The 27,667-nt window shown below is 37.0% G+C and overlaps 1 protein-coding gene across 1 annotated transcript in view; it reads left to right on the top strand.

Annotated features, from left to right (window-relative positions):
* Nucleotides 1-27,667, top strand: part of TEX11 (testis expressed 11) — a 345,588-nt gene that overhangs the window by 199,817 nt on the left and 118,104 nt on the right. The window contains exon 16 of the mRNA XM_033849819.2: nucleotides 914-1,051. Within this exon, the coding sequence (XP_033705710.1) occupies nucleotides 914-1,051 (138 nt within the window). The remainder of the gene's footprint in view (nucleotides 1-913; nucleotides 1,052-27,667) is intronic.

Genomic DNA, 27,667 nt, shown 5'->3' with positions numbered 1-27,667 from the left:
GTCCTCCAAATTCATCCATGTTGTCACAAATGGCAGGATTTCATTCTTTTTTAAGGCTAATATTCCATTGTATACATGTACTGTACTTTCTTTACCCACATTCATCAGTAAACAACAACTTAGGTTGTTTCCATACCTTGGCTTGCTGCAGTGGACATGGCAGTACAATTATCTCTTTGAGATAATGATTTCATTTTCTTTGGGTATCCCACACAGAAGTGGGATTACTGGATTGTATGGTAGTTCTATTTTTAATTTCTTAGGAAACCTCCAACTGTTTTCCATAGTGGCTATACCAGTTTACATTCCCACCAACAGTGTACAAGGTTTCCCTTTTCTGTACATCCTCACCACCATTTGTTATCTCTTGTCTTTCTGATGTTAGCCATTGTAGCAGATGTGAAGTGATATCTCATTGTGGTTTTGATTTGCATTTTCCTGATGATAAGTGATGTTGAGCACCTTATCATGTACCTGTTGGCCATTTGTATGTCTTCTTTGGGAAAGTCTGTCCAGATCCTTTGCCCATTTTTAATCGGGTTTTGTTTTTGTTCTTGTTTTTATTTTTTGCTACTGAGTTGTAGTATTTTCTTATATATTTTGGATATTACCCCCCCAAAATACTGCAAATATTTTCTCTGATTTCATAGGTTGCCTTTTAATTTTGTTGGTTTCCGTGAAACCGCTAATGTGAGGGAAGAAGAGAGAATATCGATTACCACTTTATCTATAACTTTATATTGATCAAGGCTGATAGTAAAATGCATTCAGCATTCAACTAAAGAGGATGTTGTGTTTTGGTTGCCTAAAAATGTAAACAGTGCCATTTTTTTGTTTCTAAAGGTGACTTGGAACAATTAGGGTCAAATATAGAAATATCTGTGTGATTTTGTTATTTCTTTTTAAACTTTAGGTAGAAGATTATGCTGATGCCCTACACTGGTACTGCTGTTCTCTGAGATTTTATGCATGTGATCAAACGTTCCTGGACTTTGCCAGGCTACAGAGGAACATGGCTGCTTGTTACCTGCATTTGGGACAATTTGATAAGGTCTTTTGATTTATTTGTTTTTCAAAGGCAGCAAATGTTGTTATGTGCAATGGCAGAGAGATGGTTGTAGTGGTGTGACTTCTTGGCTATTAGGTTAGGATGTCTGAGAGTTACTTCATACAGAACAAAGTCAAATTGATATTTTCCTGACTTGCACACTATAAACATTAATGAATGGAACTTCCCAAAAGGAGAGAAAATTTGGAGACTCTTAATTCCATTACTTACTGTTTATTTTTAACACCCTGTTCTGAAAGGTAATATATCATTGCAATTCATGAACAAAGTTATCTGCTGCTAACCATCTGCAGTATTGTCCTTTGAAGCAGAATAAATTTTAAGTTACACATTTTTTTGGGTCAAGCATTCAGTGAGAGCAAACACTGGGATGAAATTCGTTCTTTTACTTTCTGGGTTATCTTTTGCCTTTCCAACCAATCTAAAAAAATGTTCAGCATTTGATTTCTTATCAGAACAAAATTCTAGAAGGTAAAAGGGATAAAACTTGCTTGAGGATAGAGCCATTCATACTCCCCCAAAGCATTTGGGACATTTCTTCCTTTGGTTATCATATAGTATGCACATAATGGGGTGGGGCGTATTGTCTTGTGGTAAGAGAAAAAACAAGAAGTACAAGTATGGATCCAGGTAAAATATGAAGGTTTTTGTTGCTTTTTAAGTTTTAATAACAAATTTAGGGGGAAATATGTGATTAAGGGTTGTAATTTTAGACATTTTCTTTGAAGATTTGTTTACTTTGAAGGGTTGTTTACCTTAATAAATACTTCAGATTTTCTTTCAAAAGAATATTTACCATTTAGTTTGTTTGTTTATAAATTCACGGTCCTGAAAGAGAAGTTGAAAGGTTACTTAATTCATCGTATTTCTACACAGGCTAGCATTTAAGTGTTTCAGAAAGATGGTTGACTACTGTTTACTTAAAGACCTGAAAAGAAGATGTCACATAGATTTTGTTACTTAATTCATTATATTTCTGCTCAGAATACTGTTACCTATTTCAGAAAGGTAGTTTCCTACTGCTTACTTAAAGACCTGTAAAGAAGGTAATCACAAGGCTTTTGTAACTCTATGATTTATATTAACCTGGCAGATTGGGATGGACCTGGACCTGGAGCTAGACATGCCAACTGGGGGGATGGATACATCTGCAGGCCAAGGAAGGATATCTAATCACCTAGTCAAGATAGAAAGAACATAGTATGAGATACTGTGATAGTCTCTGAAGTTACAGAGATGAACAAGTTGCCTTTGACTCAGCCAATTAGCTGGCATCAGGGTATCCTAATGGGCAGATCAGATTATGGCAATGGGGGAAATTTAAGTGTTGGAAAGATTCCATAAGTTAGACACATAGGTAGTTGGCATCACATAAGCATATCAGCAGGGAACAGGTCTTCAATCATAGAGATTTGGACTCAGATGCAGGACTCAAATCTTTACATCACTGGGGGTATGTGTAGATAGACTAGAAAGAGCAAGGTCGAGCTCCAAACCTAAAGTGAAAGGAACATGAGGCTCTTTTTAAGAGTGGAGCTCAGGCATAGGGAGCCAGACTGGGATGCAATTACCGGAAAAAGAATACAAAGTGAATAGATGATACAGTCTTCTAAGACTTGAAGCACTGCTTCTTAAATTTCCTCTAACTAATGTCAAGTTTGGTCCTAGAGCCTAGTGTAGGACTGAACCTGTAATTGGGAGTTCAAATGATATTAGTAGTAAGGAGGGGAAGAAGAAGAGAGCAGGAAACCAGGCAGGTCCTAATATGTATACTCAGTTTGTGATTATGTCATTTAAGGCCAGATTGCCTTGTTGGTTACTGTTAGTATATTTCTCCATTTCATCCTTCCTGTCTTAAACTTAGCAGAAATTGATTTGATACCTCCATATGTAAGGAATACTCTACTGTGCACTAAGACAGATGAAGAAAGGTGAAACAGTTACGCAGTTCATCATATTTTACTATTTTGCTATTGCCACCTAGTCTTGTTAATTTTTATTGTCTGCTTTTTTCACTCCTTCCCTTGATCTTCTTGAGTACTGTTCAGAAATTTTGTGAAAGCATATTTATTGCATCTGCTAAAATTTCATAGTTTTCATATAGGCACTAAGTAAAACTGACTCTTGTTGACTTTCTGTCATACTCCTCACCAATCCTTGGTGATTCCAAAACATTTTTTTTATCCCTAAGCCCCTATGCCTTATCCTTCCTTTTAGCAGAAAACCTTATCTTCTAATTTCCTGGGCTTGTATCCACTGACATGAACTTCATCACCTTCTCTCTTTATCCATTCTTTCTTCTCCCTTATCTCTGAGAAAGAAGTTACTTTCTCAGGGGACCTTCCCTACAAATCTCAACCCTAACTCTTTTATCTTTCTCTCTCTACTGTTTCTTTCCCCTGTCACTACAATTATTTTTAGGTCTTCTTTATTCAAAAACCTTTCTTCAACCATGTCATCCTCCGCAAATTATAGTTTGTCCTTCCTTTCATCACCAAACTTTATAACCTAAAATTACTGCCTATATTTTTTTAGTATTCATTCATTCAAAAAATATTTATTAACTGTCTACTACTATATGTTAAATACTGTCCTAGGCAAATAGACAAAACCCCCTACCCCCACAGAGTTTATATTCTACTAGGAGACACAGACAATAAAAAGATAAATATTATGGTATATTAGAGAGGTCAGTAAATTTTCTATGCAGAACCACACAGTAAATATTTTAGGTTTTCTAGGCCATACAGTCTCTCTTGCAGCTACTCAACTCTGCTGTTGTACCATGAAAGTAGGCGTAGACCATATGTAAACAAATTGGCATGGCTTTGTTCCAACAAAACTTTATATTTAGGAACACTGAAATTTGAATTTCATATAATTTTTTGTGTCGTAAAGTATTCTTTTTTGATTTTTTTAGCCTTTTAAAAAAGTAAAACTTAGCTATTCATAGATGGTAGGCTGGATGGAGCCCAAAGGCCACAGTTTTCTGACCCTGTTATATTAGATAGTGATAAGTGCTAAAGAGAAAACTAAGTAGGAAAGGGTAGTATTAAATGTTTTAGAGGAGGAGTGAAGGGTTGGAATTCTAGGCAAGGTGGCCAGAGGGGGCCTCAGTGAGAAGGTAGTTTTTTAGTAGAGACCTGAGGAAATGAGGGATATGGCTATGAGGATACCTTTAAAAAGAGCATTCCAGACAGAGGGAGCAGCAAATGCAAAGGCTCTGGTGTGTGGGGTAGGAGCATATATGTGGTGTTTGAGGAACAGCAAAGAGACTAGTGTGGCTGGAGCAGAGGGAATATTAGGGAAAACAGGAAATGTGATCAAGGAAGTAGTGGGGAAACAGATCATGTAAGAAAGACATTGTAGTTCATTGTAAAGATTTGTGTCATTAAGTCTAAGTGAGATGGGGAGCCAGTGGGAGGGTTTGGGGGCACAAGAGTGTCAAGATCTGACTTGCATTTTAATAAGATCACTTGGCCACCGTGTTGAATAGACTGAGCTGGATGCAAGGGTGGAAGCAGGGAGACCAGTTAGGAGGCCACTGAAATAATCTAGGCAAGAGATGATGGTGGCATGGACCAGGATGAAGGAAGTATGGATGGTGAGAAGTGGTCAGATTCTGTATAGAATATGAAAATAAAGCTGACAGAATTCTCTGACAAACCAGATGTAGGATAAGAGAGAAAAAAAGAGACAAGAATGACTCTAAGGTTTTTGGCCTCACCACCTACTTCCCTTTTGATGATTTCTGCATCTGATTCTATAAACTGCTCTTTTGAATATCACTAGTGACCTTTTTTTTAATAAATGTATTTATTTTTGGCTGCATTGGGTCTTTGTTGCTGGGCACCGGCTTTCTCTAGTTTCGGCGAGCAGGGGCTACTCTTCATTGCAGTGCGCGGGCTTCTCATTGCGGTGGCTTCTCTTGTTGCGGAGCATGGGCGCTAGGCATGTGTGCTTCAGTAGTTGTGGCTAACGGGCTCTAGAGCGCAGGGTCAGTAGTTGTGGCGCTCGGGCTTAGTTGCTCCACGGCATGTGGGATCTTCCTGGACTAGGGCTCGAACCCGTGTCCCCTGCATTGGCAGGCGGATTCTTGACCACTGTACCACCAGGGAAGCCCCGCTAGTGACCTTTTAATGATAAAGTCTAATGATTTTTTCCCTCAGTCCATTTTGTCCTCTGGTCTCTCTAGCACGAGAGAATATAATACTACTTTTTCCTTCCAGAAACTTTCTCTTTGGCTTCTAATGACATACTCGCTTTTTTTTATTGAAGTGTAGATGATTTACAGTGTTGTGTTGTTAGTTTCTGCTGTACAGCAAAGTGATTGAGATATATCTGTATATATCTTTATCATATTCTTTCCCATTATGGTTTATTACAAGATATTGAATATAGTTCCTGTGTTGTACAGTAGGACCTTGTTGTTTTATCTGTTCTATGTATAGTAGTTTGTATCTGCTAATCTCAGACTCCTAATTTATCCCTCCCCCACCTCCCTTCCTCTTTGGTAATTGTTAATTTGTTTTCTGTTTATGACATACTCTCTTAATCCTATTGCTCTGACCGTTCCTTTTTTATTTATGTTATTGGTAGTCTCTTTTCCCAAATAAATGTTGGATGAGGGCAGGTACTGTTTATCTCATTCTCCATTTTATCCTCAACACTCATGAACATGCTTGGTACATGGTAAGTTTTCAGTAAACATTTGTTGAGTTTATTCGCTGCTCCCTTCTTTTGTTTCTGTTGTACACTATCCCCACAGAAATTCATCAACTGTTTTCTTAGGTTCAGCTCTCCATATGCAAATCTATATCTATAGCCCTGATGTTTCTCATAGCCCACATCCACTTTTCTACTGTCTTTGGGTATATACAGCTATCTAAGACTGAAATCTTAGATTCATGGATTCCTTCTTCTCCCCCTATATTCAGTCGTGTGCCACATCTGGTCAATTCTACCTCTGCAATATTTTTGCCAGCTGTCTCCCCTTCCATCTTTACCTCACTACCCTAGTCCAAGCCCTCATTACCTCTAAGACTACTGGAATAATCTAACTGATTATTGTATCTTGCTCAATAATTTTCAGTGGCACCCTGTAAATAAAGACCAAATTTCTTAGACTTAAGGTCCTCCATAATCTTTATTTTTAAAATTAAAAAAAAATCTGTTCTAGTATAATTGCTTTACAAGGTTGTGTTAGTTTCTGCGGTATAACAAAGTGAATCAGCTATATGTATGCATATATCCCCATATGCCCTCCCTCTTGCGTCTCCCACCCAAATTCCCTATCCCACCCCTCTAGGTGGTCACAAAGCACTGAGCTGATCTCCCCGTGCGATGCAGCTGCTTCCCACTAGCTATCTATTTTACATTTGGTAGTGTATATATGTCCATGCCATTCTCTCGCTTTGTCCCAGCTTACCCTTCCCCCTCCCCATATCCTCAAGTCCATTCTCTAGTAGGTCTGTGTCTTTATTCCTGTCTTACCCCTAGGTTCTTCATGACATTTTTTTTCTTAGATTCCATATATGCGTTAATATACGATATTTGTTTTCTCTTTCTGACTTACTTCACTCGGTATGACAGACTTTAGGTCCATCCACCTCACTACAAATAACTCTATTTCGTTTCTTTTTATGGCTGAGAAATATTGCACTATATATATGTGGCACATCTTCTTTATCCATTCATCTGTCAGTGGACACTTAGGTGGCTTTCATGTCCTGGATATTGTAAATAGAGCTGCAATGAACATTGCAGTACATGACTCTTTTTGAATTATGGTTTCTCAGGGTATATGACAAGTAGTGGGATTCCTGGGTCGTATGAGGGTTCTATCTTTAGTTTTTCAAGGAACCTCCATATTGTTCTCCATAGTGGCTGTATCAATTTACGGTCACACCAACAGTGCAAGAGTGTTCCCTTTTCTCCACACCCTCTCCAGCATTTATTGTTTGTAGACTTTTTGATGATGGCCATTCTGACTGCTGTGAGGTGATACTGAACTCTAGTTTTGATTTGCATTTATCTAATGATTAGTGATGTTGACCATTCGTAAATTTTGGAGATGGATCCTTTATCAGTTGCTTCATTTGCAAATATTTTCTCCCATTCTGAGAGTTGTCTTTCGTCTTGTTTATGGTTTCCGTTGCTCTTCAAAAGCTTTTGAGTTTCATTAGGTCCCATTAGTTTATTTATTTTTACATCTTTATTGGAGTATAATTGCTTTACAATGGTGTGTTTCTGCTGTATAACAAAGTGAATCAGTTATACATATACATATGTTCCCATATCTCCTCCCTCCTGCATCTCCCTCCCTCCCATCCTCCCTATCCCACCCCTCCAGGCGGTCACAAAGCACTGAGCTGATGTCCCTGTGCTATGCGGCTGCCTCCCACTAGCTATCTCTCTTACACTTGGTAGTGTATATATGTCCATGCCACTCTCTCACTTCGTCACAGCTTCCCCTTCCCCCTCCCCAATCCTCAAGTCCATTCTCTAGTAGGTCTGTGTCTTTATTCCTGTCTTACCCCTAGGTTCTTCATGACATTTTTTTTCTTAAATTCCATATATATGTGTTAGCATATGGTACCTGTCTCTCTCTTTCTGACTTACTTCACTCTGTATGACAGACTCCAGGTCCATCCACCTCATTACAAATAGCTCAATTTCGTTGCTTTTTAGGGCTGAGTAATATTCCATTGTATATATGTGCCACATCTTCTTTATCCATTCATCCGATGATGGACACTTAGGTTGTTTCCATCTCTGGGCTATTGTGAATAGAGCTGCAATGAACATTTTGGTACATGACTCTTTTTGAATTATGGTTTTCTCAGGGTATATGCCCAGTAGTGGGATTGCTGGGTCATATGGTAGTTCTATTTGTAGTTTTTTAAGGAACCTCCATACTGTTCTCCATAGTGGCTGTACCAATTCACATTCCCACCAGCAGTGCAAGAGTGTTCCGTTTTCTCCACACCCTCTCCAGGATTTATTATTTGTAGATTTTTTGATGGTGGCCATTTTGACCAGTGTGAGGTGATACCTCATTGTAGTTTTGATTTGCATTTCTCTAATGATTAGTGATGTTCAGCATCCTTTCATGTGTTTGTTGACAATCTGTATATCTTCTTTGGAGAAATGTCTATTTAGGTCTTCTGTCCGTTTTTGGATTGGGTTGTTTGTTGTTTTGATATTGAGGTACATGAGCTGCTTGTATATTTTGGAAATTAATCCTTTGTCAGTTGCCTCATTTGCAAATATTTTCTCCCATTCTGAGGGTTGTCTTTCATCTTGTTTATGGTTTCCTTTGCTGTGCAAAAGCTTTTAAGTTTCATTAGGTCACAGTTGGTTATTTTTATTTTTATTTCCATTTCTCTAGGAGGTGAGTCAAAAAGGATCTTGCTGTGATTTATGTCAAAGAGTGTCCTTCCTTTGTTTTACTCCAAGAGTTTTATAGTGTCTGGCCTTACATTTAGGCCTTTATCCATATTGTGTTTATTTTTTGTATGGTGTTAGGAAGTGTTCTCATTTCATTCTTTACAACTGGCTGTCCAGTTTTCCAAGCACCACTTACTGAAGACGCTGTCTATTCTCCATTGTATAGTCTTGCTACCTGTATCAAAGATAAGGTGACCATATGTGCGTGGGCTCTGGGCTTTCTATCCTGGGCTTTCTATCCTGTTTCATTGATCTATATTTCTGGTTATTTGCCAGTACCGTACTGTCTTGATTACTGTAGCTTTGTAGTATAGTCTGATGTCTGGGAGTCTGATTCCTCCAGCTCCGTTTTTGTTTCTCAGGATTGCTCTGGCTATTTGGGGTCTTTTGTGTTTCCAACAAATTGTGAAATTTTTTCTTCTAGTTCTGTGAAAAATGCCCGTGGTAGTTTGATAGGGATTCCATTGAATCTGTAGATTGCTTTGGGTAGTAGAGTCATTTTCACAATGTTGATTCTTCCAATCCAGAAGCATGGTATAATCTCTACATCTGTTTGTATCATCTTTGATTTCTTTCATCAGTCTTACAATTTTCTGCATACAGGTCTTTTGTCTCCTTAGGTAGGTTTGTTCCTAGGTATTTTATTCTTTTCGTTGCAGTGGCAAATGGGAGTGTTTCCTTATTTACTCTTGCAGGTTTTGCATCCTTAGAGTATAGAAATGCAAGAGATTTCTGTGCATTAATTTTGTATCCTGCTACTTTACCAAACTCATTGATTAGCTCTAGTAGTTTTCTGGTCGCATCTTTAGAATTCTCTATGTATAGTATCATGTCATCTGCAAACAGTGACAGCTTTACTTCTTCTTTTCTGATTTAGGTTCCTTTAATTTCTTTTTCTTCTCTGATTGCTGTGGCTAAAACTTCCAAAGCTATGTTGAATAATAGTGGTGAGAGTGGGCATCCTTGTCTTGTCCCTGATTTTAGAGGAAGTGGTTTCAATTTTTCACCATTGAGGACGATGTTGGCTGTGGGTTTGTCATATACTGCCTTTATTATGTTGAGGTAGGTTCCCTCTATGCCTACTTTCTGGAGAGTTTTTTTTATCATAAATGGGTGTTGAATTTTGTCAAAAGCTTTTTTTGCATCTATTGAGATTAACATATGGATTTGTCCTTCAGTTTGTTAATATGGTGTATCACATTGATTGATTTCTATTTACTGAAGAATCTTTGCATTCCTCGGATAAACCCCACTTGATCATGGTGTATGATCCTTTTAATGTGCTGTTGGATTCTGTTTCCTAGTATTTTGTTGAGGATATTTTCATCTATGTTCATCAGTGATATTGGTCTGAAGATTTCTTTTTTTGTGACATCTTTGTCTGGTTTTGATATCAGGGTGACGGTGGCCTCGTAGAATGAATTTAGGAGTGCTCCTCCCTCTGCTATATTTTGTAGAGTTTGAGAAGGATAGGTGTTAGCTCTTCTATAAATGTTTGATAGAATTCACCTGTGAAGCCATCTGGTCCTGGGCTTTTGTTTGCTGGAAGATTTTTAATCACAGTTTCAATTTCAGTGCTTGTGATTGGTCTGTTCATATTTTCTATTTCTTCCTGGTTCAGTCTCGGCAGGTTGTGCATTTCTAAGAATTTGTCCATTTCTTTAAGGTTGTCCATTTTATTGGCATATTGTTGCTTGTAGTAATCTCTCATGATCCTTTGTAGTTCTGCAGTATCAGTTGTTACTTCTCCCTTTCTCCCTTTTCATTTGTCATTCTATTGATTTGAGTCTTCCTTTTTTTCTTCATGAGTCTGCCTAATGATTTATCAATTTTGTTTAAATTCTCAAAGAACCAGCTTTTAGTTTTATTGATCTTTGCTATAGTGTCCTTCATTTCTTTTTCATTTCTTTCTGTTCGGATCTTTATGATTTCTTTCCTTCTGCCTACTTTGGGTTTTTTTTTTTCTTTCTGTAATTGCTTTAGGTGTAAGGTTAGGTTGTTTACTTGAGATGTTTCTTGTTTCTTGAGGTAGGATTATGTTGCTATAAACTTCCCTCTTAGAACTGCTTTGGCTGCATCCCGTAGGTTTTGGGTTGTTGTGTTTTCATTGTCATTTGTTTCTAGGTATTGTTTGATTTCCTCTTTGATTTCTTCAGTTATCTCTTGGTTATTTAGTAGTGTAATGTTTAGCCTCCATGTGTTTGTATTTTTTACAGATTTTTTTTTTACTGTAATTGATATCTAGTTTCATTGCTTTGTGGTCAGAAAAGATGCTTGATACAATTTCAGTTTTTAAAAAATTTACCAAGGCTTGATTTGTGACCCAAGATGTGATCTATCCTGGAGAATGTTCCATGAGCAGTTGAGAAGAAAGTGTGTTCTGTTGTTTTTGATGGAATGTCCTATAAATATCAATTAAGTATATTTTGTTTAATGTGTCATTTAAAGTTTTTGTTTCCTTAGTTTTTTTTCATTTTGGATGATCTATTCATTGGTGAAAGTGGGGTGTTAATGTCCCCTACGATTATTGTGTTACTGTCGATTTCCCCTTTTTTGGCTTCTAGCATTTGCCTTATGTATCGAGGTGCTCCTATGTTAGATGCATAAATATTTACAATTGTTATATCTTCTTCTTGGATTGATCCCTTGATCATTATGTAGTGTCCTTCTTTGTCTGTTGTAATAGTCTTTATTTTAAAGTCTATTTTGTCTGATATGAGAATTGCTACTCCAGCTTTCTTTTGATTTCCATTTGCATTGAATATCTTTTTCCATCCCCTCACTTTCAGTCTGCATGTGTCCCTAGGTCTGAAGTAGGTCTCTTGTAGACAGCATATATACAGGCCTTGTTTTTTATCCATTCAGCCAGTCTGTGTGTTTTGGTTGGAGTATTTGATCCATTTACATTTAAGGTAATTATTGATATGTATGTTCCTGTTACCATTTTCTTTAGTGTTTTGGGTTTGTTTTTGTAGACCTTTTCCTTCTCTTGTGTTTCCTGCCTAGAGAAGTTCCTTTGAGATTTGTTGTGAAGGTCGTTTGGTGGTGCTGAATTCTCTTAACTTTTGCTTTGTCTGTAAGTGTTTCAATTTCTCTGTCAAAGCTGAATGAGATCCTTGCTGGGTAGAGTAATCTTGGTTGTAGGTTTTTTTCTCTCATCACTTTAAATATGTCCTGCCACTCTCTTCTGGCTTGCAGAGTTTCTGCTGAAAAATCAGCTTTTAACCTTATGGGGATTCCTTTGTATATTATTTGTTGTTTTTCCCTTGCTGCTTTTAATATTTTACCTTGTATTTAATTTTTGATAGTTTGGTTAATATGTGTCTTGGCGTATTTCTCCTTGGATTTATCATGTATGGGATTTCTGCACTTCCAGAACTTGGTTGACTATTTCCTTTCTCATGTTAGGGAAGTTTTCAACTGTAATCTTTTCAAATATTTTCTCAGTCCCTTTCTTTTGCTCTTCTTCTTCTGGGACCTGTATTATTCAAATGTTCGTACGTTTAATGTTGTCCCAGAAGTCTCTAAGACTGTCCTCAATTCTTTTCATTCTTTTTTCTTTGTTCTGCTCTGTGGTAGGTATTTCCACTATTTTGTCTTCCAGGTCACTTATCTGTTCTTCTGCCTCAGTTATTCAGGTATTGCTTCCTTCTAGAGAATTTTAAATTTCATTTATTGTGTTGTTCATCACTGTTTGTTTGGTCTTTGGTTCTTTTAGGTTCTTGTTAAACATATTTTTTATTTTCTCCATTCTATATCCAAGATCTTGGATCAACTTTACTATCATTGCTCTGAATTCTTCTTCAGGTAGACTGCCTATTTCCTCTTCATTTGTTTGGTCTGGTGGGTTTTTACATTGCTTCTTCATCTGCTGTGTGTTTCTCTGTCATCTTTTTTTGTTTAACTTACTGTGTTTGGGGTCTCCTTTTCGGAGGCTGAAGGTTCGTAGTTCCTGTTGTTTTTGGTGTCTGCCTCTAGTGGGTAAGGTTTGTTCAGTGGCTTCTCTAGGCTTCCTGCTGAGGGGACTCGTGCCTGTGTTCTGCTGGGTGGGGCTAGCTCTTGTCTTTCCAGTGGGTAGGGCTGCATCCGGTGGTATGTTTTGGGCTGTCTGTGAACTTAGTATGATTTTAAACAGCCTGTCTGCTAATGGGTAGGGTTGTGTTCCTGTCTTGCTAGTTGTTTGGCATGGGGCATCCAGCACTGGAGCTTCCTCGATGCTGGGTGGAGCTGGGCCTTAGCATTGAGACGGAGATCTCTGGGAGAGCTCTCACCAATTGATATTATGTGGGCCCGGTAGGTCTCTGGTTGTCCAGTGTCCTGAACTCGGCTCTCCCACCTCAGAGGCTCAGGCCTGACACCAGGCCAGAGTACCAACACCCTGTCAGCCACACAGCTCAGAAGAAAAGTGAGGGAAAAAAAGAAAGAAAAAATAATTTAAAATAAAATAAAATTATTAAAATAAAATTTTTTTAAAAAAAGGAGCAGCCAAACCAATAAACACATCTGTCAATGAAGAGAAATGCTAAAAACTGTACTAACATAAATGTAAAAATCAGAAACACGTCAGCTGCAGACAGCAAACCCCAAGTCTACAGTTGCTCCCAAAGTCTACTGCCTCAGTTTTGGGTTGATTCGTTGTCTCTTCAGGTGTTCCACAGATGCAAGGTGCCTCAAGTTGATTGTGGGGATTTAATCTGCTGTTCCTGATGCTGCATGGAGAAATTTCCCTTTTTCTTCTTTGTTCACACAGTTCCTTGAGTTTAGCTTTGGTTTTGGCCCCACCTCTGCATGTAAGTTGTCCTCAGGCTTCTCTTCCCGCCCAGACAGGACGGGGTTAAAGCAGCGCATTAAGGGGCTCTGGCTCACTTATGGTGGGGGAGGGAAGGGTACAGTAGTTATAATTGGAATGCAGGGCGAGCCTGTGGCAGCAGAGGCCAGTGTGTCGTTACAACAGCCTGAAGCCTGCCGTGTGTTCTCCCGGGGAAGTTGTCCCTGGATCATGGGACACTGGCAGTGGTGGGTTGCACAGGCTCTTGGGGGGCGGTGTGGATAGTGACCTGTGCTTGCACACAGGCTTCTTGGTGGCTGCAGCAGCAGTGTTAGCGTTTCATGCCCATGTCTGGTGTCTGAGCTGATAGCTGCAGCTCGCTCCTGTCTCTGGAGCTCATGTAGGTGGTGCTCTTCCTTCTGTGGGCAGACCAGGAAGGAATCCCTTCTCCTCATGCTCCCCGAAACAATGGTCTCTTGTTCCTTAGTCAGGACTGGAGTTTTTCCCAGATTCCCTCCCGGCTAGCTGTGGCGCACTAGCCCCCTTCAGGCTGTGTTCACGCAGCCATCCGCAGTCCTCTCCCTGGGGTCTGACCTCCAAAGCCTGAGCCTTAGCTCCCAGCCCTGGTGGGTGAGCATACAAGCCTGTCAGGCTGATGAGTGCTGGTCGGCACTGATGCTCTGTGCAGGAATCTCTCTGCTTTGCCCTCTGCACCCCTGTTGCTTTGTTCTCCTCTGTGGCTCTGAAGCTTCCCCCCCCGCCCATCCCCCATCTCCGCCAGCGAAGGGGCTTCCTAGTGTGTGGAAACTTTTCCTCCTTCACAGCTCCCTCCCAGAGGTGCAGGTCCTGTCCCTATTCTTTTGTCTTTGTCATTTCTTTTTTCTTTTGCCGTACCCAGGTATGTGGGGATTTTCTTGCCTTTTGAGAAGTCTGAGGTGTTCTACCAGCATTCAATAGGTGTTCTGTGGGAGCTGTTCCACATGTCGATGTATTTTTGATGCATTTGTGAGGAGGAGGGTGATCTCCACATCTTACTCCTCTGCCATCTTGAAGGTACCCCCCTCCATAATCTTTAAATAAAATAATCCTCTTTTATTTCCTCTACACATGTACTATGTTTGTTCCCACCTGGAGTACCTGCTGCTTCCTAACCATGATCTATGCTTTTCTACCTCTGTAACCTCATCCATTCTTCTCTATTGCAAATTACCTCTTCCGTGCATCCCTACCTTTTGAAATTCCTTTTTGAAAGCTTAGATCCTAATGACAGTCTAAGGAAATTACTGAGTCTTGGTCTTCCTCTAAGAATTTGTAACACTTCTATTTATACCTTGGTACTTATGTTCTTCCTTGTATTCTAGTTGTTTTTATACCTGTCTTAGCTCCCTATTAAATCTCTTTCTCCTTGAAGATGGGACCATGTCTTATCTTTATTTTGTCTGATGTCTAGCATAGAGCCTAATGCATAGTAAGCACTCATTACATTAAAAAAATAGTCATGGAGATTCCATAAATACCTGTGAATCAGGTTCCCTAATACAGGAATTCCATTTGTTCATGCTATTTCTATCCTTGCTACTGTGGATAATTGGAAATTAAAAGTGATCAAGATCTGTGAGTGCCTTTGATTCCCAGAACTGAATGAGATTATGTTATTTAAAAAATCACCCCGTTATTCCTTTCACTAGCTCAGTTCCTTTCTTTTCAACATGAAATATTGAATCATAGGTGAGAAGTTAATTTGGGTGGGTTAAAGAATTTGGAGAATATATTCCTCTGAACTCTTAGTAGATTATGTTACAGATTCATCAGTTCATGCATTTGGTGACATCATTTTGAGATAACAGTGCTAAATTTAGCTAATTTCTTTATTTTCTGATTTGTATAAATGTAAATTTTAATTGCCATTATCTGTTGAGTATCCCACCTCAGAGTATCCCACCTCTTGAGTATCTCCAGTACATTTTATGAGGCAATATTAGACTACATAGTTTCATAGACATCAACTCTGCCTTTGGGGAATTTATAGCACCTTAAGCCCAATAACCTAATTTTATTATATTATTTTTGAAGAATTTAAAGTGTTTCATTTGTGAAAGTCATAGGTTTGCATGGACAGACTTAGTATGGAGGAAATGAACTTGGGTTACAAGTATAGGAGCAATTTATCACTACTTGATATAATGGGATTTGCTGCAAATCATAATAAAGTTTAATTTTTGTTAAGAGAGAGATAATGGATTGTTTTGGTGATAGTCTGTAAGTTAATAGTAATACATAATGGGGTACTCTTTAACTCAGTACAGAAATTCCATCCTCAGCTTGCAACTGCAGTTCAGGTACATGAATGTCGTTGGTATTACTATAGATTGATAAAACTAAAGCATAATCTCAAAGCACAGTATGGTCATAAGATCTACAACAGCCCTAAGATGAGACTATTTAATAGAATATTTATATGACTTAAAATGAAAACAACCGCGACTCATGTGCTGGTTTTATATTGGTTCTATTTGCTGTATGAAGTTCTAAAAATCATGCCTTTACATTACAGGAGTGAAAATGAGCTTGTGATCAGCAGAAGTAAACTAGTAATGTTCACTAGATGGCACTGTGGCCTCTGTTTGTACTATAATAACTCATTGATGATTTTGAAGTGATTTTGTGATGCTTTGGCTGGTATAGCCTTTCCCACAAATGTATCTGTATGGATGTAAAAGAAAGTTAGCCCTTACGTAACCATGAGATGAAGGTCAGTTGTGACTCATTCTTGGTACAGCCATAGTGTAAAAACACTCTAATTTAGCTTTTAAGTCAACAAATATTTATTGAATACCTAATCTATGCCTCGTACTATAGAACAAGTAGAAGACATGATCCTTTCTATAGATAAGCTTAAAATATTTTTGTTAAAACAAGATTTACACGTATGAAATAGTTAGAAATTAAGAAGTTTGCAATTGAATATCAAATTGTGTGGTATATACCATATGAATTTAGAATAATAATATGTAGATGAGGACCTTTTGTAAATATTGATTGAATGTACATATGACCAATATTCACCTTTTGTGAATATTGATTGAATGTACATATGACCTAAAACTGAGTAAGTAATGTGTTAGAAGACAAAGTCAGATCTGAAGGCACCTCAACAGGCTGAAATGATGAGCCCATTTTAAAAAGATGAAGACCAACAGGAAACAACAAAACACCTTATACTTGGATCCCTAAAACCAACTGTATAAGAACAGAATAGATGAAATGTGGCTTAATAGCAGCATACGTGGAACATTTGGGTTTGTTGGTTGACTGTAAGCTCAACATAAGCCAATAATGCTAAGAACGTTCACTGAAATTAAGTAGCATCAATAGAAATATAATATATAGAAGAGTGGTCATCACCCTGTATTCTGCTCTGGTTACAGCATACCTGAAGTATTGTGTTGGACTGGGGGGCAACACTCTTGAAGGAGGATGTTGGCAAACCCTAATGTGTCAGGGGGAAGGCACTCAGGATGGTGAGAACACCCAAAACCATCTTATTTGAAGAATAGTTAAAGGAAATATGGATGTTAAACTTGGAAAATTTAGGAAGAACATGATAGCTCCCTCCTAATATTTGAATGGCTGTCAGGGAGAAAAGAATTCGATTTATTCCATGCATGTTTCCATAGGTGAGACCTACAAGGAGTGAGATTTCAGGTAATTATAAGGAAACTCTGTCTAATAATTAGACCTGTCCAAAAACTGAAATGGGCTCAAGGTATTTAAGCAGAGACTGAATGACTACTTGGTGTGAATGTTAGAGAGACGATTCAGGCATCAGAAGAATTTTTGACTAACAGAACTTTGAGGTCTTTTCCAACCATATTGCCTTAAGATATCAGATAATATGATAAAAATCTATAATAGTCAAAGAAGATTTTATAGGTTTATAAGTTCATAGATCATTGAATTTTAGAACTAAAGAGACCTTTACAAATCATTATTAATTTCTTTTAAAAATCATATTTATTGAAGTATAATTTACATTTAAAACACTAATTTTAAATATACTGCTAGATGATTTTGACATATATATATATCCCAGTGGACACAGTTCACCAATCTATATATAGAATACTTTCATTACCCTAAAAGATTTCCTTGTGCTCCTTCCCAGTCAATCCCCATCTCTACTCCCAGCCCCAGGCAATGACTGATATGCTTTCTATTACTATCGATTAGATTATATTTTCTAGATTTTCATATAAATGGAATCATACAGTATGTAGGGTTTTTCTGGGAGTGGGGATCTGGCTGCTTTCACTCAAGATAATGTTTTGGAGAGTCACTCATCTGTTGATGGACATTTTGATTGTTCCCACTTTGAGGCTATTATGAATGAAACTACTATGAACTTTCAAGGTAAAAGTCTTTGTATGGATATTTGTTTTGATTTCTCTTGGGGAAATATCTAGAAGTAGAGTTGCTGCGTCATATGGTAAGTATATTTCTAAGTTTATAAGAAGCCATCCAGCTGTTTTCCAAAGGAGTTATGCCATTTTACATTCCTGCCAGCAATGAATGAGAGTTCCAGTTCATCCACATCTTTGTCAATGTATGGTATCTTTTGTCTTACCTTAAGAATCTTAGTAGGTGTGTTGTGGGATTTCTTTTAATAAAATCAAATTTATTGTACTTCTATGGTTTATGTTTATTGTGTCCTAAGAAATCTTTGCCTGTCTGAGATTGCAAATTTTTTCTTCTATGCTTTCTTCTATAAATTTTATAGTTTTTAGCTTTTATGTTTTGGCCTATGATCCATTTTGAGTGTGTGTGTGTGACAGAGAGAGAGAAAGAAAAAGATCAAGGTTCATTTTTTCCCATATAGATATGTTGTTCTAGCCCCAGTGTTGAAAGACTATTCTTACCCAGTTGAATTACTTGGTACTTAGGTCAAAAATCAGTAATTGATCATAAGTATTTGGCTCTGCTTCTGTACTCTGTTCTGTTGCTTCTACGTGTCTGTCATGCTAATACCTCACTTTTTTGATTATTGTAGTTTTATAGTAAGTCTTAAAATCAAGCTGTGTAAGTTCCTGACTTTGTTCTTTTTCAGAATCTTCTGGCTTAGCTCTAAGTCCTTTATATTTTTACACGAATTGTAAAAGCAGCCTGTTAATTACTCCAAAAGTGCCTGGTGGGGTTTTTACTGGGATTACATTGAATCTATAGGTCATTTTGAGAACAGTTAACATCATAATACTTTTGTGTTCTAACCCATTAACACAGCGTAGCTCTCTATTTAGGTCGTCTTTAATTTCTCTCATCAATAGCTTATACTTTTCAGCATAAAAATCTCGCACATATTTTGTTAACTTTATCCCAAAGAATTCATGTTTTGATGAAGTTGCAAATGGTATTACTCTGTTAATTTTAATTTCCAGTTGTTCGTTGCTAGCATCTAGAAATAAAATTGATTTTTTAAGATTATGGTAAAATTTACCATCTTAACCATTTTTAAGTGTACAGTTCACTGGCATTAAGTACATACTGTACACAGTATTGTGCAACCACCACCACTACCCATTTCTAGAACTCTTCATCACACAAAACTGAAACTCTGCGCCCATTAAACAATAACTCCCCACTCCCCCCATTCCTCAGCCCCTGGCAACACCATTCTATGTTCTGTCTCTGTGACTTTGACTGCTTTAAGTACCTCATAGAAATAGAATTATGCAGTTTGTCTATTTGTGACTGGCTTATTCCATATAGCATAATGTCCTCAATTTTTATCCATGTCATAGCATGTGTCAGAATTCCCTACCTTTTTAAGACTGAATAATATTCTATTGAATTTATATACCACTTTTTGTTTATCCATTTATCTGTTGATGGACACTTGGGTTGCTTCCACCTTTAGGCTATTGTGAATCATGTTGCTATGAATAAGGGTGTGCAAGTATCTGAGTCCCTACTTTCAATTTTTGGGCGTATATACCTAGGAGTAGACTTGTTGGATCATATGGTAATTCTATGTTCTTTTTTCCTGAGCTCTAGCACCTCATTTCTGAGTTTTTCTGTTTTATGCTATTCTTTCATATCGTGTATCATTTTTCTTGATGTCTTTTAGCTCATTTTGAAATAGTTACAGTTTTGATCTGTTTTGTGGGCACATTTTTCTTGCACGCTTTCATTTTCTGTGGAGGTATTTTTCTGCTCTTTATTTTTTTAAAAACAACTTTTGGGGTATTTATCTTGAAACTTTACTGTTTCTCATTTTAATGTGAAATTAGTTTTTCTTAAATTTTACAGTGAGGTGGGGTTTTGGAAAGTGTTACTAACTTCACAAAGCTCCTTTTTCTGTGTGTGGTGGTTGTTTTGATTTTTGTTTTTATAGTGCTTTAAAATAAGGCAGCTTTCTTTTTGAGATTTCCCAGCTCTACACCCCCTGCCTACTTCATTTTTGTTGTAGACTTGTACTATTCAATATGATAGCCACTAGCCACATGCGGCTATGCACGTTTAAATTTAAATTAATTAAAATTCAAAAAATTTAGTTCTTCAGTTATACTAGTCACATTTCAAATGCTAAATAGCCACATGTGGCTAGTGGTTACTGCATTAAATAGCACAGATGTAGAATATTTCCATCATCACAGAAGTGCTGTTGGGCAGCACTGGTCTATACCTTTTCTTTCTTTCATCTCTATTGTCTCTGTCCTATTCAATTTTGATTGTACTCTTATCAGTTTCTTCTCACTGTGGAGCCTTAGAAGAGAACTCTGGTCGGTCAAGTTTGAGGATTCATGGGGGCTGCACTGCTTCAACTTCTTTAGTCTATTTATATGAAGCCCTTGTACTCACTCAATAATGGGGAAGGCAAATTCCTTCCCAATTTGAACTGCTGTTCTTAAATTTCCCCATCGTACTTTTAGTGAATTTCTGTGAGCTATTTGGAGTTCTCCTTTTCTATAGTCTATTAGATGCTTGCATGTTACCTCCTTTTCTTCTTCTTCCTGTACAGATGCTGATATAATGCAGGTCTTGTAGTTGTTGGTGTTTTGTTACCACCCGTTTTTATTTAGGAATTCTTGGGGATACTTTGTCATCCAGTTTTGTTGTAAATGTTGTCTTATCAGGTTTTGGTCTGCCATCTACATGCTCAGTATTTTTTCTTTCCTTGTTTTTTTGTTTTCACCGCACTGTGCAGCATGCGGGATCTTAGTTCCCCAACCAGGGAGTGAACCCGTGCCCCCTCCAGTAGAAGCACAGAGTCCTAACCACTGGACCACAGGGAATTCCTGCTCAGTCTTTTATCATGTGGGGATTCAGAGAAATTGAAAAACTGTACTGCCACCACTACCATATTTCCAGACCCCTTCCATACAGTTACCTTTCTAGACTCTTTAAATAATTAACAATAATTCACTTATAAATTCTTTTGGGTTTTCTACATATCCAATTATATCAACTGTGAATAATGACAGTTATGTTTCTTCCTTTTCAGTCCTTATACCTTGTATATTTCTTGCCTTATTGTGTTGGCTAATGCTTCCAGTATCATGTGGAATAAAACTGGTGTTCCTGATCTAAAATGGAAAGTTGCCATAAATTGCCATTAAGTATGATATTTGCTTTAGGGTGTTTCTTGTTTTTTTGTTATTTAAATATAACTATAGGTATTGGTTTCCCAGGGCTGCTATAGCAAAGGGTCACAAGCTGGTTGGCTTAAAACAACAGAAATTTATTCTTCTCGGGGTTAGATGTCCAAAGTCATGCGCTCTCTGAAGTCTCTAGTGGAGGATCCTTCCTTGTCTCTCATTTGCAGAGAGATTTTCTGATTTGTTTTAAGACGGTCATAAGATTTTTTTCTCCTTTATGTCATTAATGTCTGGATTAATGGATTTTCTAGTGTTAAATAAACCTTGCATTCCCAGGAGAAACCCAACCCTGTCATGACGTTATTCTTTTTCTATTTTACTAGGTTTTGTTTTTCAGTATTTGTTGAGGATATTTGCATCAGTCTTTGTGAGAGAAATTGAGCTTTAATATTTCTTTCTCATTTTGTCTGTGTTACATTTTGATATTGAAGGTTATGCTAGCCTCACAAAATAACTTGCAGGGAATTCCCTGACAGTCCAGTGGTTAGGATGCCACACTTTCACTGCTGAGGGCCCGGGTTAATCGCTGGTCGGAGAACTAAGCTCCCTGCAATCCACATGGTGGAGCCAAAAAAAATAATAATTTTTTTTAAAAAGTTGCAGAGGGTTCCTTTTTTTCCTATTCTCTAGAAAAGTTTGTAGGACTTGAATTATTTCTTCCCTAAAATGGGATGCTATCTGGGATTTGACTTTTTATGGGAAGATTTTAGACTTAATTAATTACATTAATAGTTATAGGAGTATTCAAGTATTTATGGTTCTTGTTTAATCAGTAAGTTTTAGTAAATTATATTTTTCTAGAAATGCATTTATGTTGTCTAAATTCTCAACTTTATTGGCATAAAGTTGTTCACATATCTTCTTGGTAACTTCTACCTTCTCTCTTTTTGTTTGTTGTCTTACCAGAGATTTGTTCATTTTATTAGGATTTTGAAAGAACAAAGTTTTGGCCCTGTACATCCTTTCTATTGTATGTTTGCTTTATATTTCAGCAATTTCTGCTGGTATCTTTATTGTTTTCTTCTTTATACTTTCTTTGGATTTATCTTGCAATTCTTTTTCTAACTTCTTAAGATGGATCCTTAGCCAATGTTCTTCTCAAAATATATTTATTACCTAATGTATTTAATACATTTTCATCTAAGTGCTGCTTTAGCTGTAGCCCATGATATTTTAAGTAAATTTTTATTGATGTATAACCTATAGAGAGAAAAACACACAAATTATAAGTGTATGGCCTAATGAATTATCACAAAGTGAACAAACTCATGTAGCCACTACCTAGAGAATAATTAGAACATTAACAGCATCCCTGAATATTGCTCATACCTAGTTTACAAGTTTTGATATGTAGTATCTTTGCTTTACTATTGAAAGTACTTTTCAGTTCTTATAGTTTCTTTAACCCATGAATTATGGATAAATGGTATATATAAATTTTGAAAAACATGGGGATTTTCTTGGTAGCTACTTAGTGATTCTTTTGTACTTTAATTGCATTGTAATTGATTTTGGACCTTTGAAATAGGTTGAGATTTGCTATGAATATGTTCCATTTTAAAAAAATATTCTGTGTATTCTTGATAGAAATGTGTTCTCTGCAGTTATAGGGGAGATAGAAAGATAAAGTTTATTGTTCATTTCGTTTGAATCTTCTATATCCAAATCTTGTGTGATTACTCTATCAATTACTGAGGTGAAGTGTTACAATGTCCTCTTGAACTTATGAATTTCTGCATTTCTCCATCTAATTTTGTCTTTTTTGTGTTATATATCTAAGACTGTACTTTTCATGCATACAGATTTAGCACTGTAATATATTCTCATTAATTACAGTTTTTATTGGTATGAAATAATCCTATTTCTAGTATCGCTTTTTGCCTTAATGTCATTTTTGTCTGATATTAATACATCCACACTAGCTTTCTTTGATTAGTATTTTCCAGGTATATCTTCCTTAATCCTTTTAACTTTTCTGTATCCTTATGTTTTAGGTATGCAAGTTGTAAATAGCATATAGTTCAATATTTTTAAACCAGTCTTCACCATTTTTGTTTTTTAACTGGAGCACTTCTTATACATTTAATGTGATAATTGATGTATTTGAGGTTAAATATACATCTCTGTGCTTTATACTTGTCACCTCCATCCTGTTTCTTTCTCATTTCTTGCTTTCTTTAGAAACATTTTAAAAAATTAATAGACGTTACTTTTAGATTTATAGGAAAACTGAGTAGAAAGTAGAGTTCTCATATACTTCCTCACCACCACCACCCCTGCACATACTCAGTTTCTCCTATGTTAACATCCTGCATTAGTGTGGTATATTTGTTAAAACATTGAGCCAATACTGATATTTTATTTTGAACTAAGGTCCATAGATTACATTAGGGTTTGCTCTTTGTATTGTATGTCCTATGGGTCTTAACAAATGTATAATGACATCCGTGTACCATTACTGTATCTTAGAGAATAGTTTCAATCCCCTATGCTTCCCTATTCATCCCTTGTTCCCTCCCACTGAACTCCTGGCAACCACAGGTTGTTTTACTTTTGCCATAGTTTTGATTTTTCCAGAATGTCGTATAGTTGGAATCATAGAGGATGTAACCTTTGCAGACTGGTTTCTTTCCCCTAGCAATAAGCATTTAAGATTCCTCCATGTCTCTTCATGGCTTCATAGCTCATTTCTTGTATCACCAAATAATATTGTAAGGAATCACTACAGTTTGTTTGCCCATTCACTTATTGAAGGGCATCTCTTTTTATCCAGCTTTATTGAAATATAATTAACATATCATGTTATATAAGTTTAAGGTGTACAACTCAATTTGATACACACACATACTGTGAAATGATTACCACAATAAAGTTAGATAATATATCCATCACCTCACATAATTACCTTTTTATTGTGGTGAAAAACACTTAAGACCTACTCTCTTAGCAGCATTCAAATATATAATACAGTATTGTTAACTACAGTCACCATGCTATATATTAGATCTCCAGGACCTATTCATTTTATAACTGGAAGTTTATACGTTTGACCAACAGTTCATTTCCTTCATCCCCCAGCCTGTGGCAACCACCACTCTACTCTCTTTTTCTATGAGTTCAGCTTTTTGTTGATTCCACATGTAAATGAGATCATACAGTATTTGTCTTGCCCTGTCTGACTTATTTCACTGAACACAATGCCCTCAAGGTCCATCCATGTTGCCACAAATGGCAGGATTTCCTTCTTTCTTTATGGCAGAATATTTCATTGTATATATACCACACTTTATCCATTCATCTGTTGTTTCCATGTCTTGAATATTGTGAATAATGCTGCCATGAACATGGTGGTGCAGATATCTCTTCAAGATAGTGATTTCATTTCCTTTGTATATATACCCAGACGTGGAATTGCTGAATCATATGTGGCTCTATTTTTAATTTTTTGAGGAAGCTCCATACTGTTTTTCATAGTGGCTGCACCAATTTACCTTCCCACCAGCAGTGTACTAGAGTTCTTTTTTCTCCACACCCTCCCTAACACTTGTTATCTGTTGTCTTTTTGGTAGTAGCTATTCTGACAGGTGTGAGATGATACCTTATTGTTGTTTTGATTTTCATTTTCCTGATGATTAGTGATGTGGAGCATCTTTTCATGTATTTGTTGGTCATTTGGATATCTTCTTCGGAAAAATGTCTGTTAGGTCCTCTGCCCATTCATTATTCTGATTATTTGGGTTTTTGCTATTGAGTTATACAAGTTCCTTATGTATTTTGGATAGTAGCCCTTTATCAGATTTATAGTTTGAAAATATTTTCTCCCATTCAATAGGTTACTTCTTCATTTTGTTAATTGATTCTTTTGCTGTGCAGAAGCTTTTTAGTTTGATATGGTACTACTTGTTTATTTTTGCTTTTGTTGCTTCTGCTTTTGATGTTATATTAAAAAGTCATTGTTAAGATCAATGTCAAGGAGCTTTTCCCCTATGTTTTCTTCTAGGAGTTTTACAATTTCAGCTCTTACATTTAAACCTTTAATCCATTTTGTGTTAATTTTTCTGAGTGGTATAAGACAGGGATCCAATTTCATTCTTCTGTGAGTGAACACCATTTTTTTTAACACCATTATTGGAGAATAATTGCTTTACAATGCTGTTAGTTTCTGCTGTATAACAAAGTGAATCAGCTACGTATACATATATTACTATATCCCCTCCCTCTTGCTTCTCCCTCCCACCCTCCCTGTCCCACCCCTCTAGGTGGTCACAAAGCACTGAGCTGACCTCCCTGTGCTATGCAGCTGCTTCCCACTAGCTATCTGTTTTACATTTGGTAGTGTATGTATGTCCATGCTACTCTCTCACTTCGTCCCAGCTTACCCTTTCCCCTCCACGTGTCCTCAAGTCCATTCTCTACGTCTGCGTCTTTCTGTCCTGCCTCTAGGTTCTTCAGAACCATTTTTTTTAGATTCCATATATATGTGTTAGCATACGGTATTTATTTTTCTCTTTCTGACTTACTTCACTCTGTATGACAGACTCTACGTCCATCCACCTCACTACAGATAACTCAATTTTGTTTCTTTTTATGGCTGAGTAATATTTCATTATATGTATGTGCCACATCTTCCTTACCATTCATATTTTGATGGACGCTTAGGTTGCTTCCATGCCCTGGCTATTGTAAATAGTACTGCAACAAAAATTGTGGTACATGTCTCTTTTTGAATTATGGTTTTGCCAGGGTATATGCCCAGGAGTGGGACTGCTGGGTCATATGGTAGTTCTATTTTTAGTTTTTTAAGGAATCTCCATACTGTTCTCCATAGTGTCTGTATCAATTTACCTTCCCACCAACAGTGCAAGAGGGTTCCCTTTTCTCCACACCCTTTCCAGAATTTATTGTTTGTAGATTTTTTGATGATGGCCATTCTGACCGGTGTGAGGTGATACCTCATTGTAGTTTTGATTTGCATTTCTCTAAAGATTAGTGATGTTGAGCATCCTTTCATGCGTTTGTTGGCAATCTGTGTATCTTCTTTGGAGAAATGTCTATTTAGGTCTTCTGCCCATTTTTGGATTGGGTTGGTTGTTGCTTTGATATTGGACTGCATGAACTGCTTGAATATTTTGGAGATTAATCCTTTGTCCATTGATTCACTTGAAAATATTTTCTCCCATTCTAAGGGTTGTCTTTTCATCTTGTTTATGGTTTCCTTTGCTGTGCAAAAGCTTTTAAGTTTCATTAGGTCCCATTTGTTTGTTTTTGTTTTTATTTCCATTTCTCTAGGAGGTGGGTCAAAAAGGATCTTGCTGTGATTTACGTCACAGAGTGTTCTTCCTATGTTTTCCTCTAAGAGTTCTATAGTGTCTGGCCTTACATTTACATCTTTAATCCATTATGAGTTTATTTTTGTGTATGGTGTTAGGAAGTGTTCTAATTTCATTCTTTTCCATTTAGCTGTCCAGTTTTCCCAGCACCACTTATTGAAGAGGCTGTCTTTTCTCCATTGTATATTCTTGCCTCCTTTATCAAAGATAAGGTGACCATATGTGCATGGGTTTATCTCTGGGCTTTTATCCTGTTCCACTGATCTATATTTCTGTTTTTGTGCCAATACCGTACTGTCTTGATTACTGTAGCTTTGTAGTATCATCTGAAGTCCAGAGTCTTGATTCCTCCAGCTCCGTTTTTCTTTCTCAAGATTGCTTTGTCTATTCGGGGTCTTTTGTGTTTGCATACAAATTGTGAAATTTTTTGTTCTAGTTCTGTGAAAAGTGCCATTGGTAGTTTGATAGGGATTGCATTGAATCTGTAGATTGCTTTGGGTAGTATAGTCATTTTTACAATGTAGATTCTTCGAATCCAAGAACGTGGTATATCTCTCCATCTGTTTGTATTATCTTTGATATCTTTTATCAGTGTCTTACAGTTTTCTGCATACAGGTCTTTTGTCTTCTTAGGTAGGTTTATTCCTAGGTATTTTATTCTTTTTGTTGCAATGGTAAATGAGAGTGTTTCCTTAATTTCTCTTTCATATTTTTCATCCTTAGTGTATAGGAATGCAAGAGATTTCTGTGCATTACTTTTGTATCCCGCTACTTTACCAAATTCATTGATTAGCTCTAGTAGTTTTCTGGTAGCATCTTTAGGATTCTCTATGTATTGTATCATGTCATCTGCCAACAGTGACAGCTTTACTTCTTCTTTTCTGATTTAGGTTCCTTTTATTTCTTTTTCTTCTCTGAGTGCTGTGGCTAAAACTTCCAAAACCGTGTTGAATAATAGTGGTGAGAGTGGACAACCTTGTCTTGTTTCTGGTCTTAGAGGAAATGCTTTCAGTTTTTCACCATTGAGAACAGTGTTGGCTGTGGGTTTGTCATATATTGCCTTTATTATGTTGATGTAAGTTCTCTCTATGCCTACTTTCTGGAGAGTTTTTATCATAAGTGGGTGTTGAATTTTGTCAAAAGCTTTTTCTGCATCTATCGAGATGATCATGTTTTTTATCCTTCAGTTTGTTAATATGGTGTATCACATTGATTGATTTGCGTATATTGAAGAATGCTTGCATTCCTGGGATAAACCCCACTTCCTCATGGTGTATGATTCTTTTATTGTGCTGTTGGGTTCTGTCTGCTAGTATTTGGTTGAGGATTTTTGCATCTATGTTCATCAGTGATACTGGCATGTAGTTTTCTTTTTTGTGACATCTTTGTCTCGTTTTTG

This window comes from Tursiops truncatus, chromosome X (genome assembly GCF_011762595.2).
Source record: "Tursiops truncatus isolate mTurTru1 chromosome X, mTurTru1.mat.Y, whole genome shotgun sequence".
NCBI lineage: Eukaryota > Metazoa > Chordata > Mammalia > Artiodactyla > Delphinidae > Tursiops > Tursiops truncatus.
The sequence above is the reverse complement of the archived record's forward strand: the minus strand, read 5'-3'. Positions and strand labels throughout refer to the sequence as shown.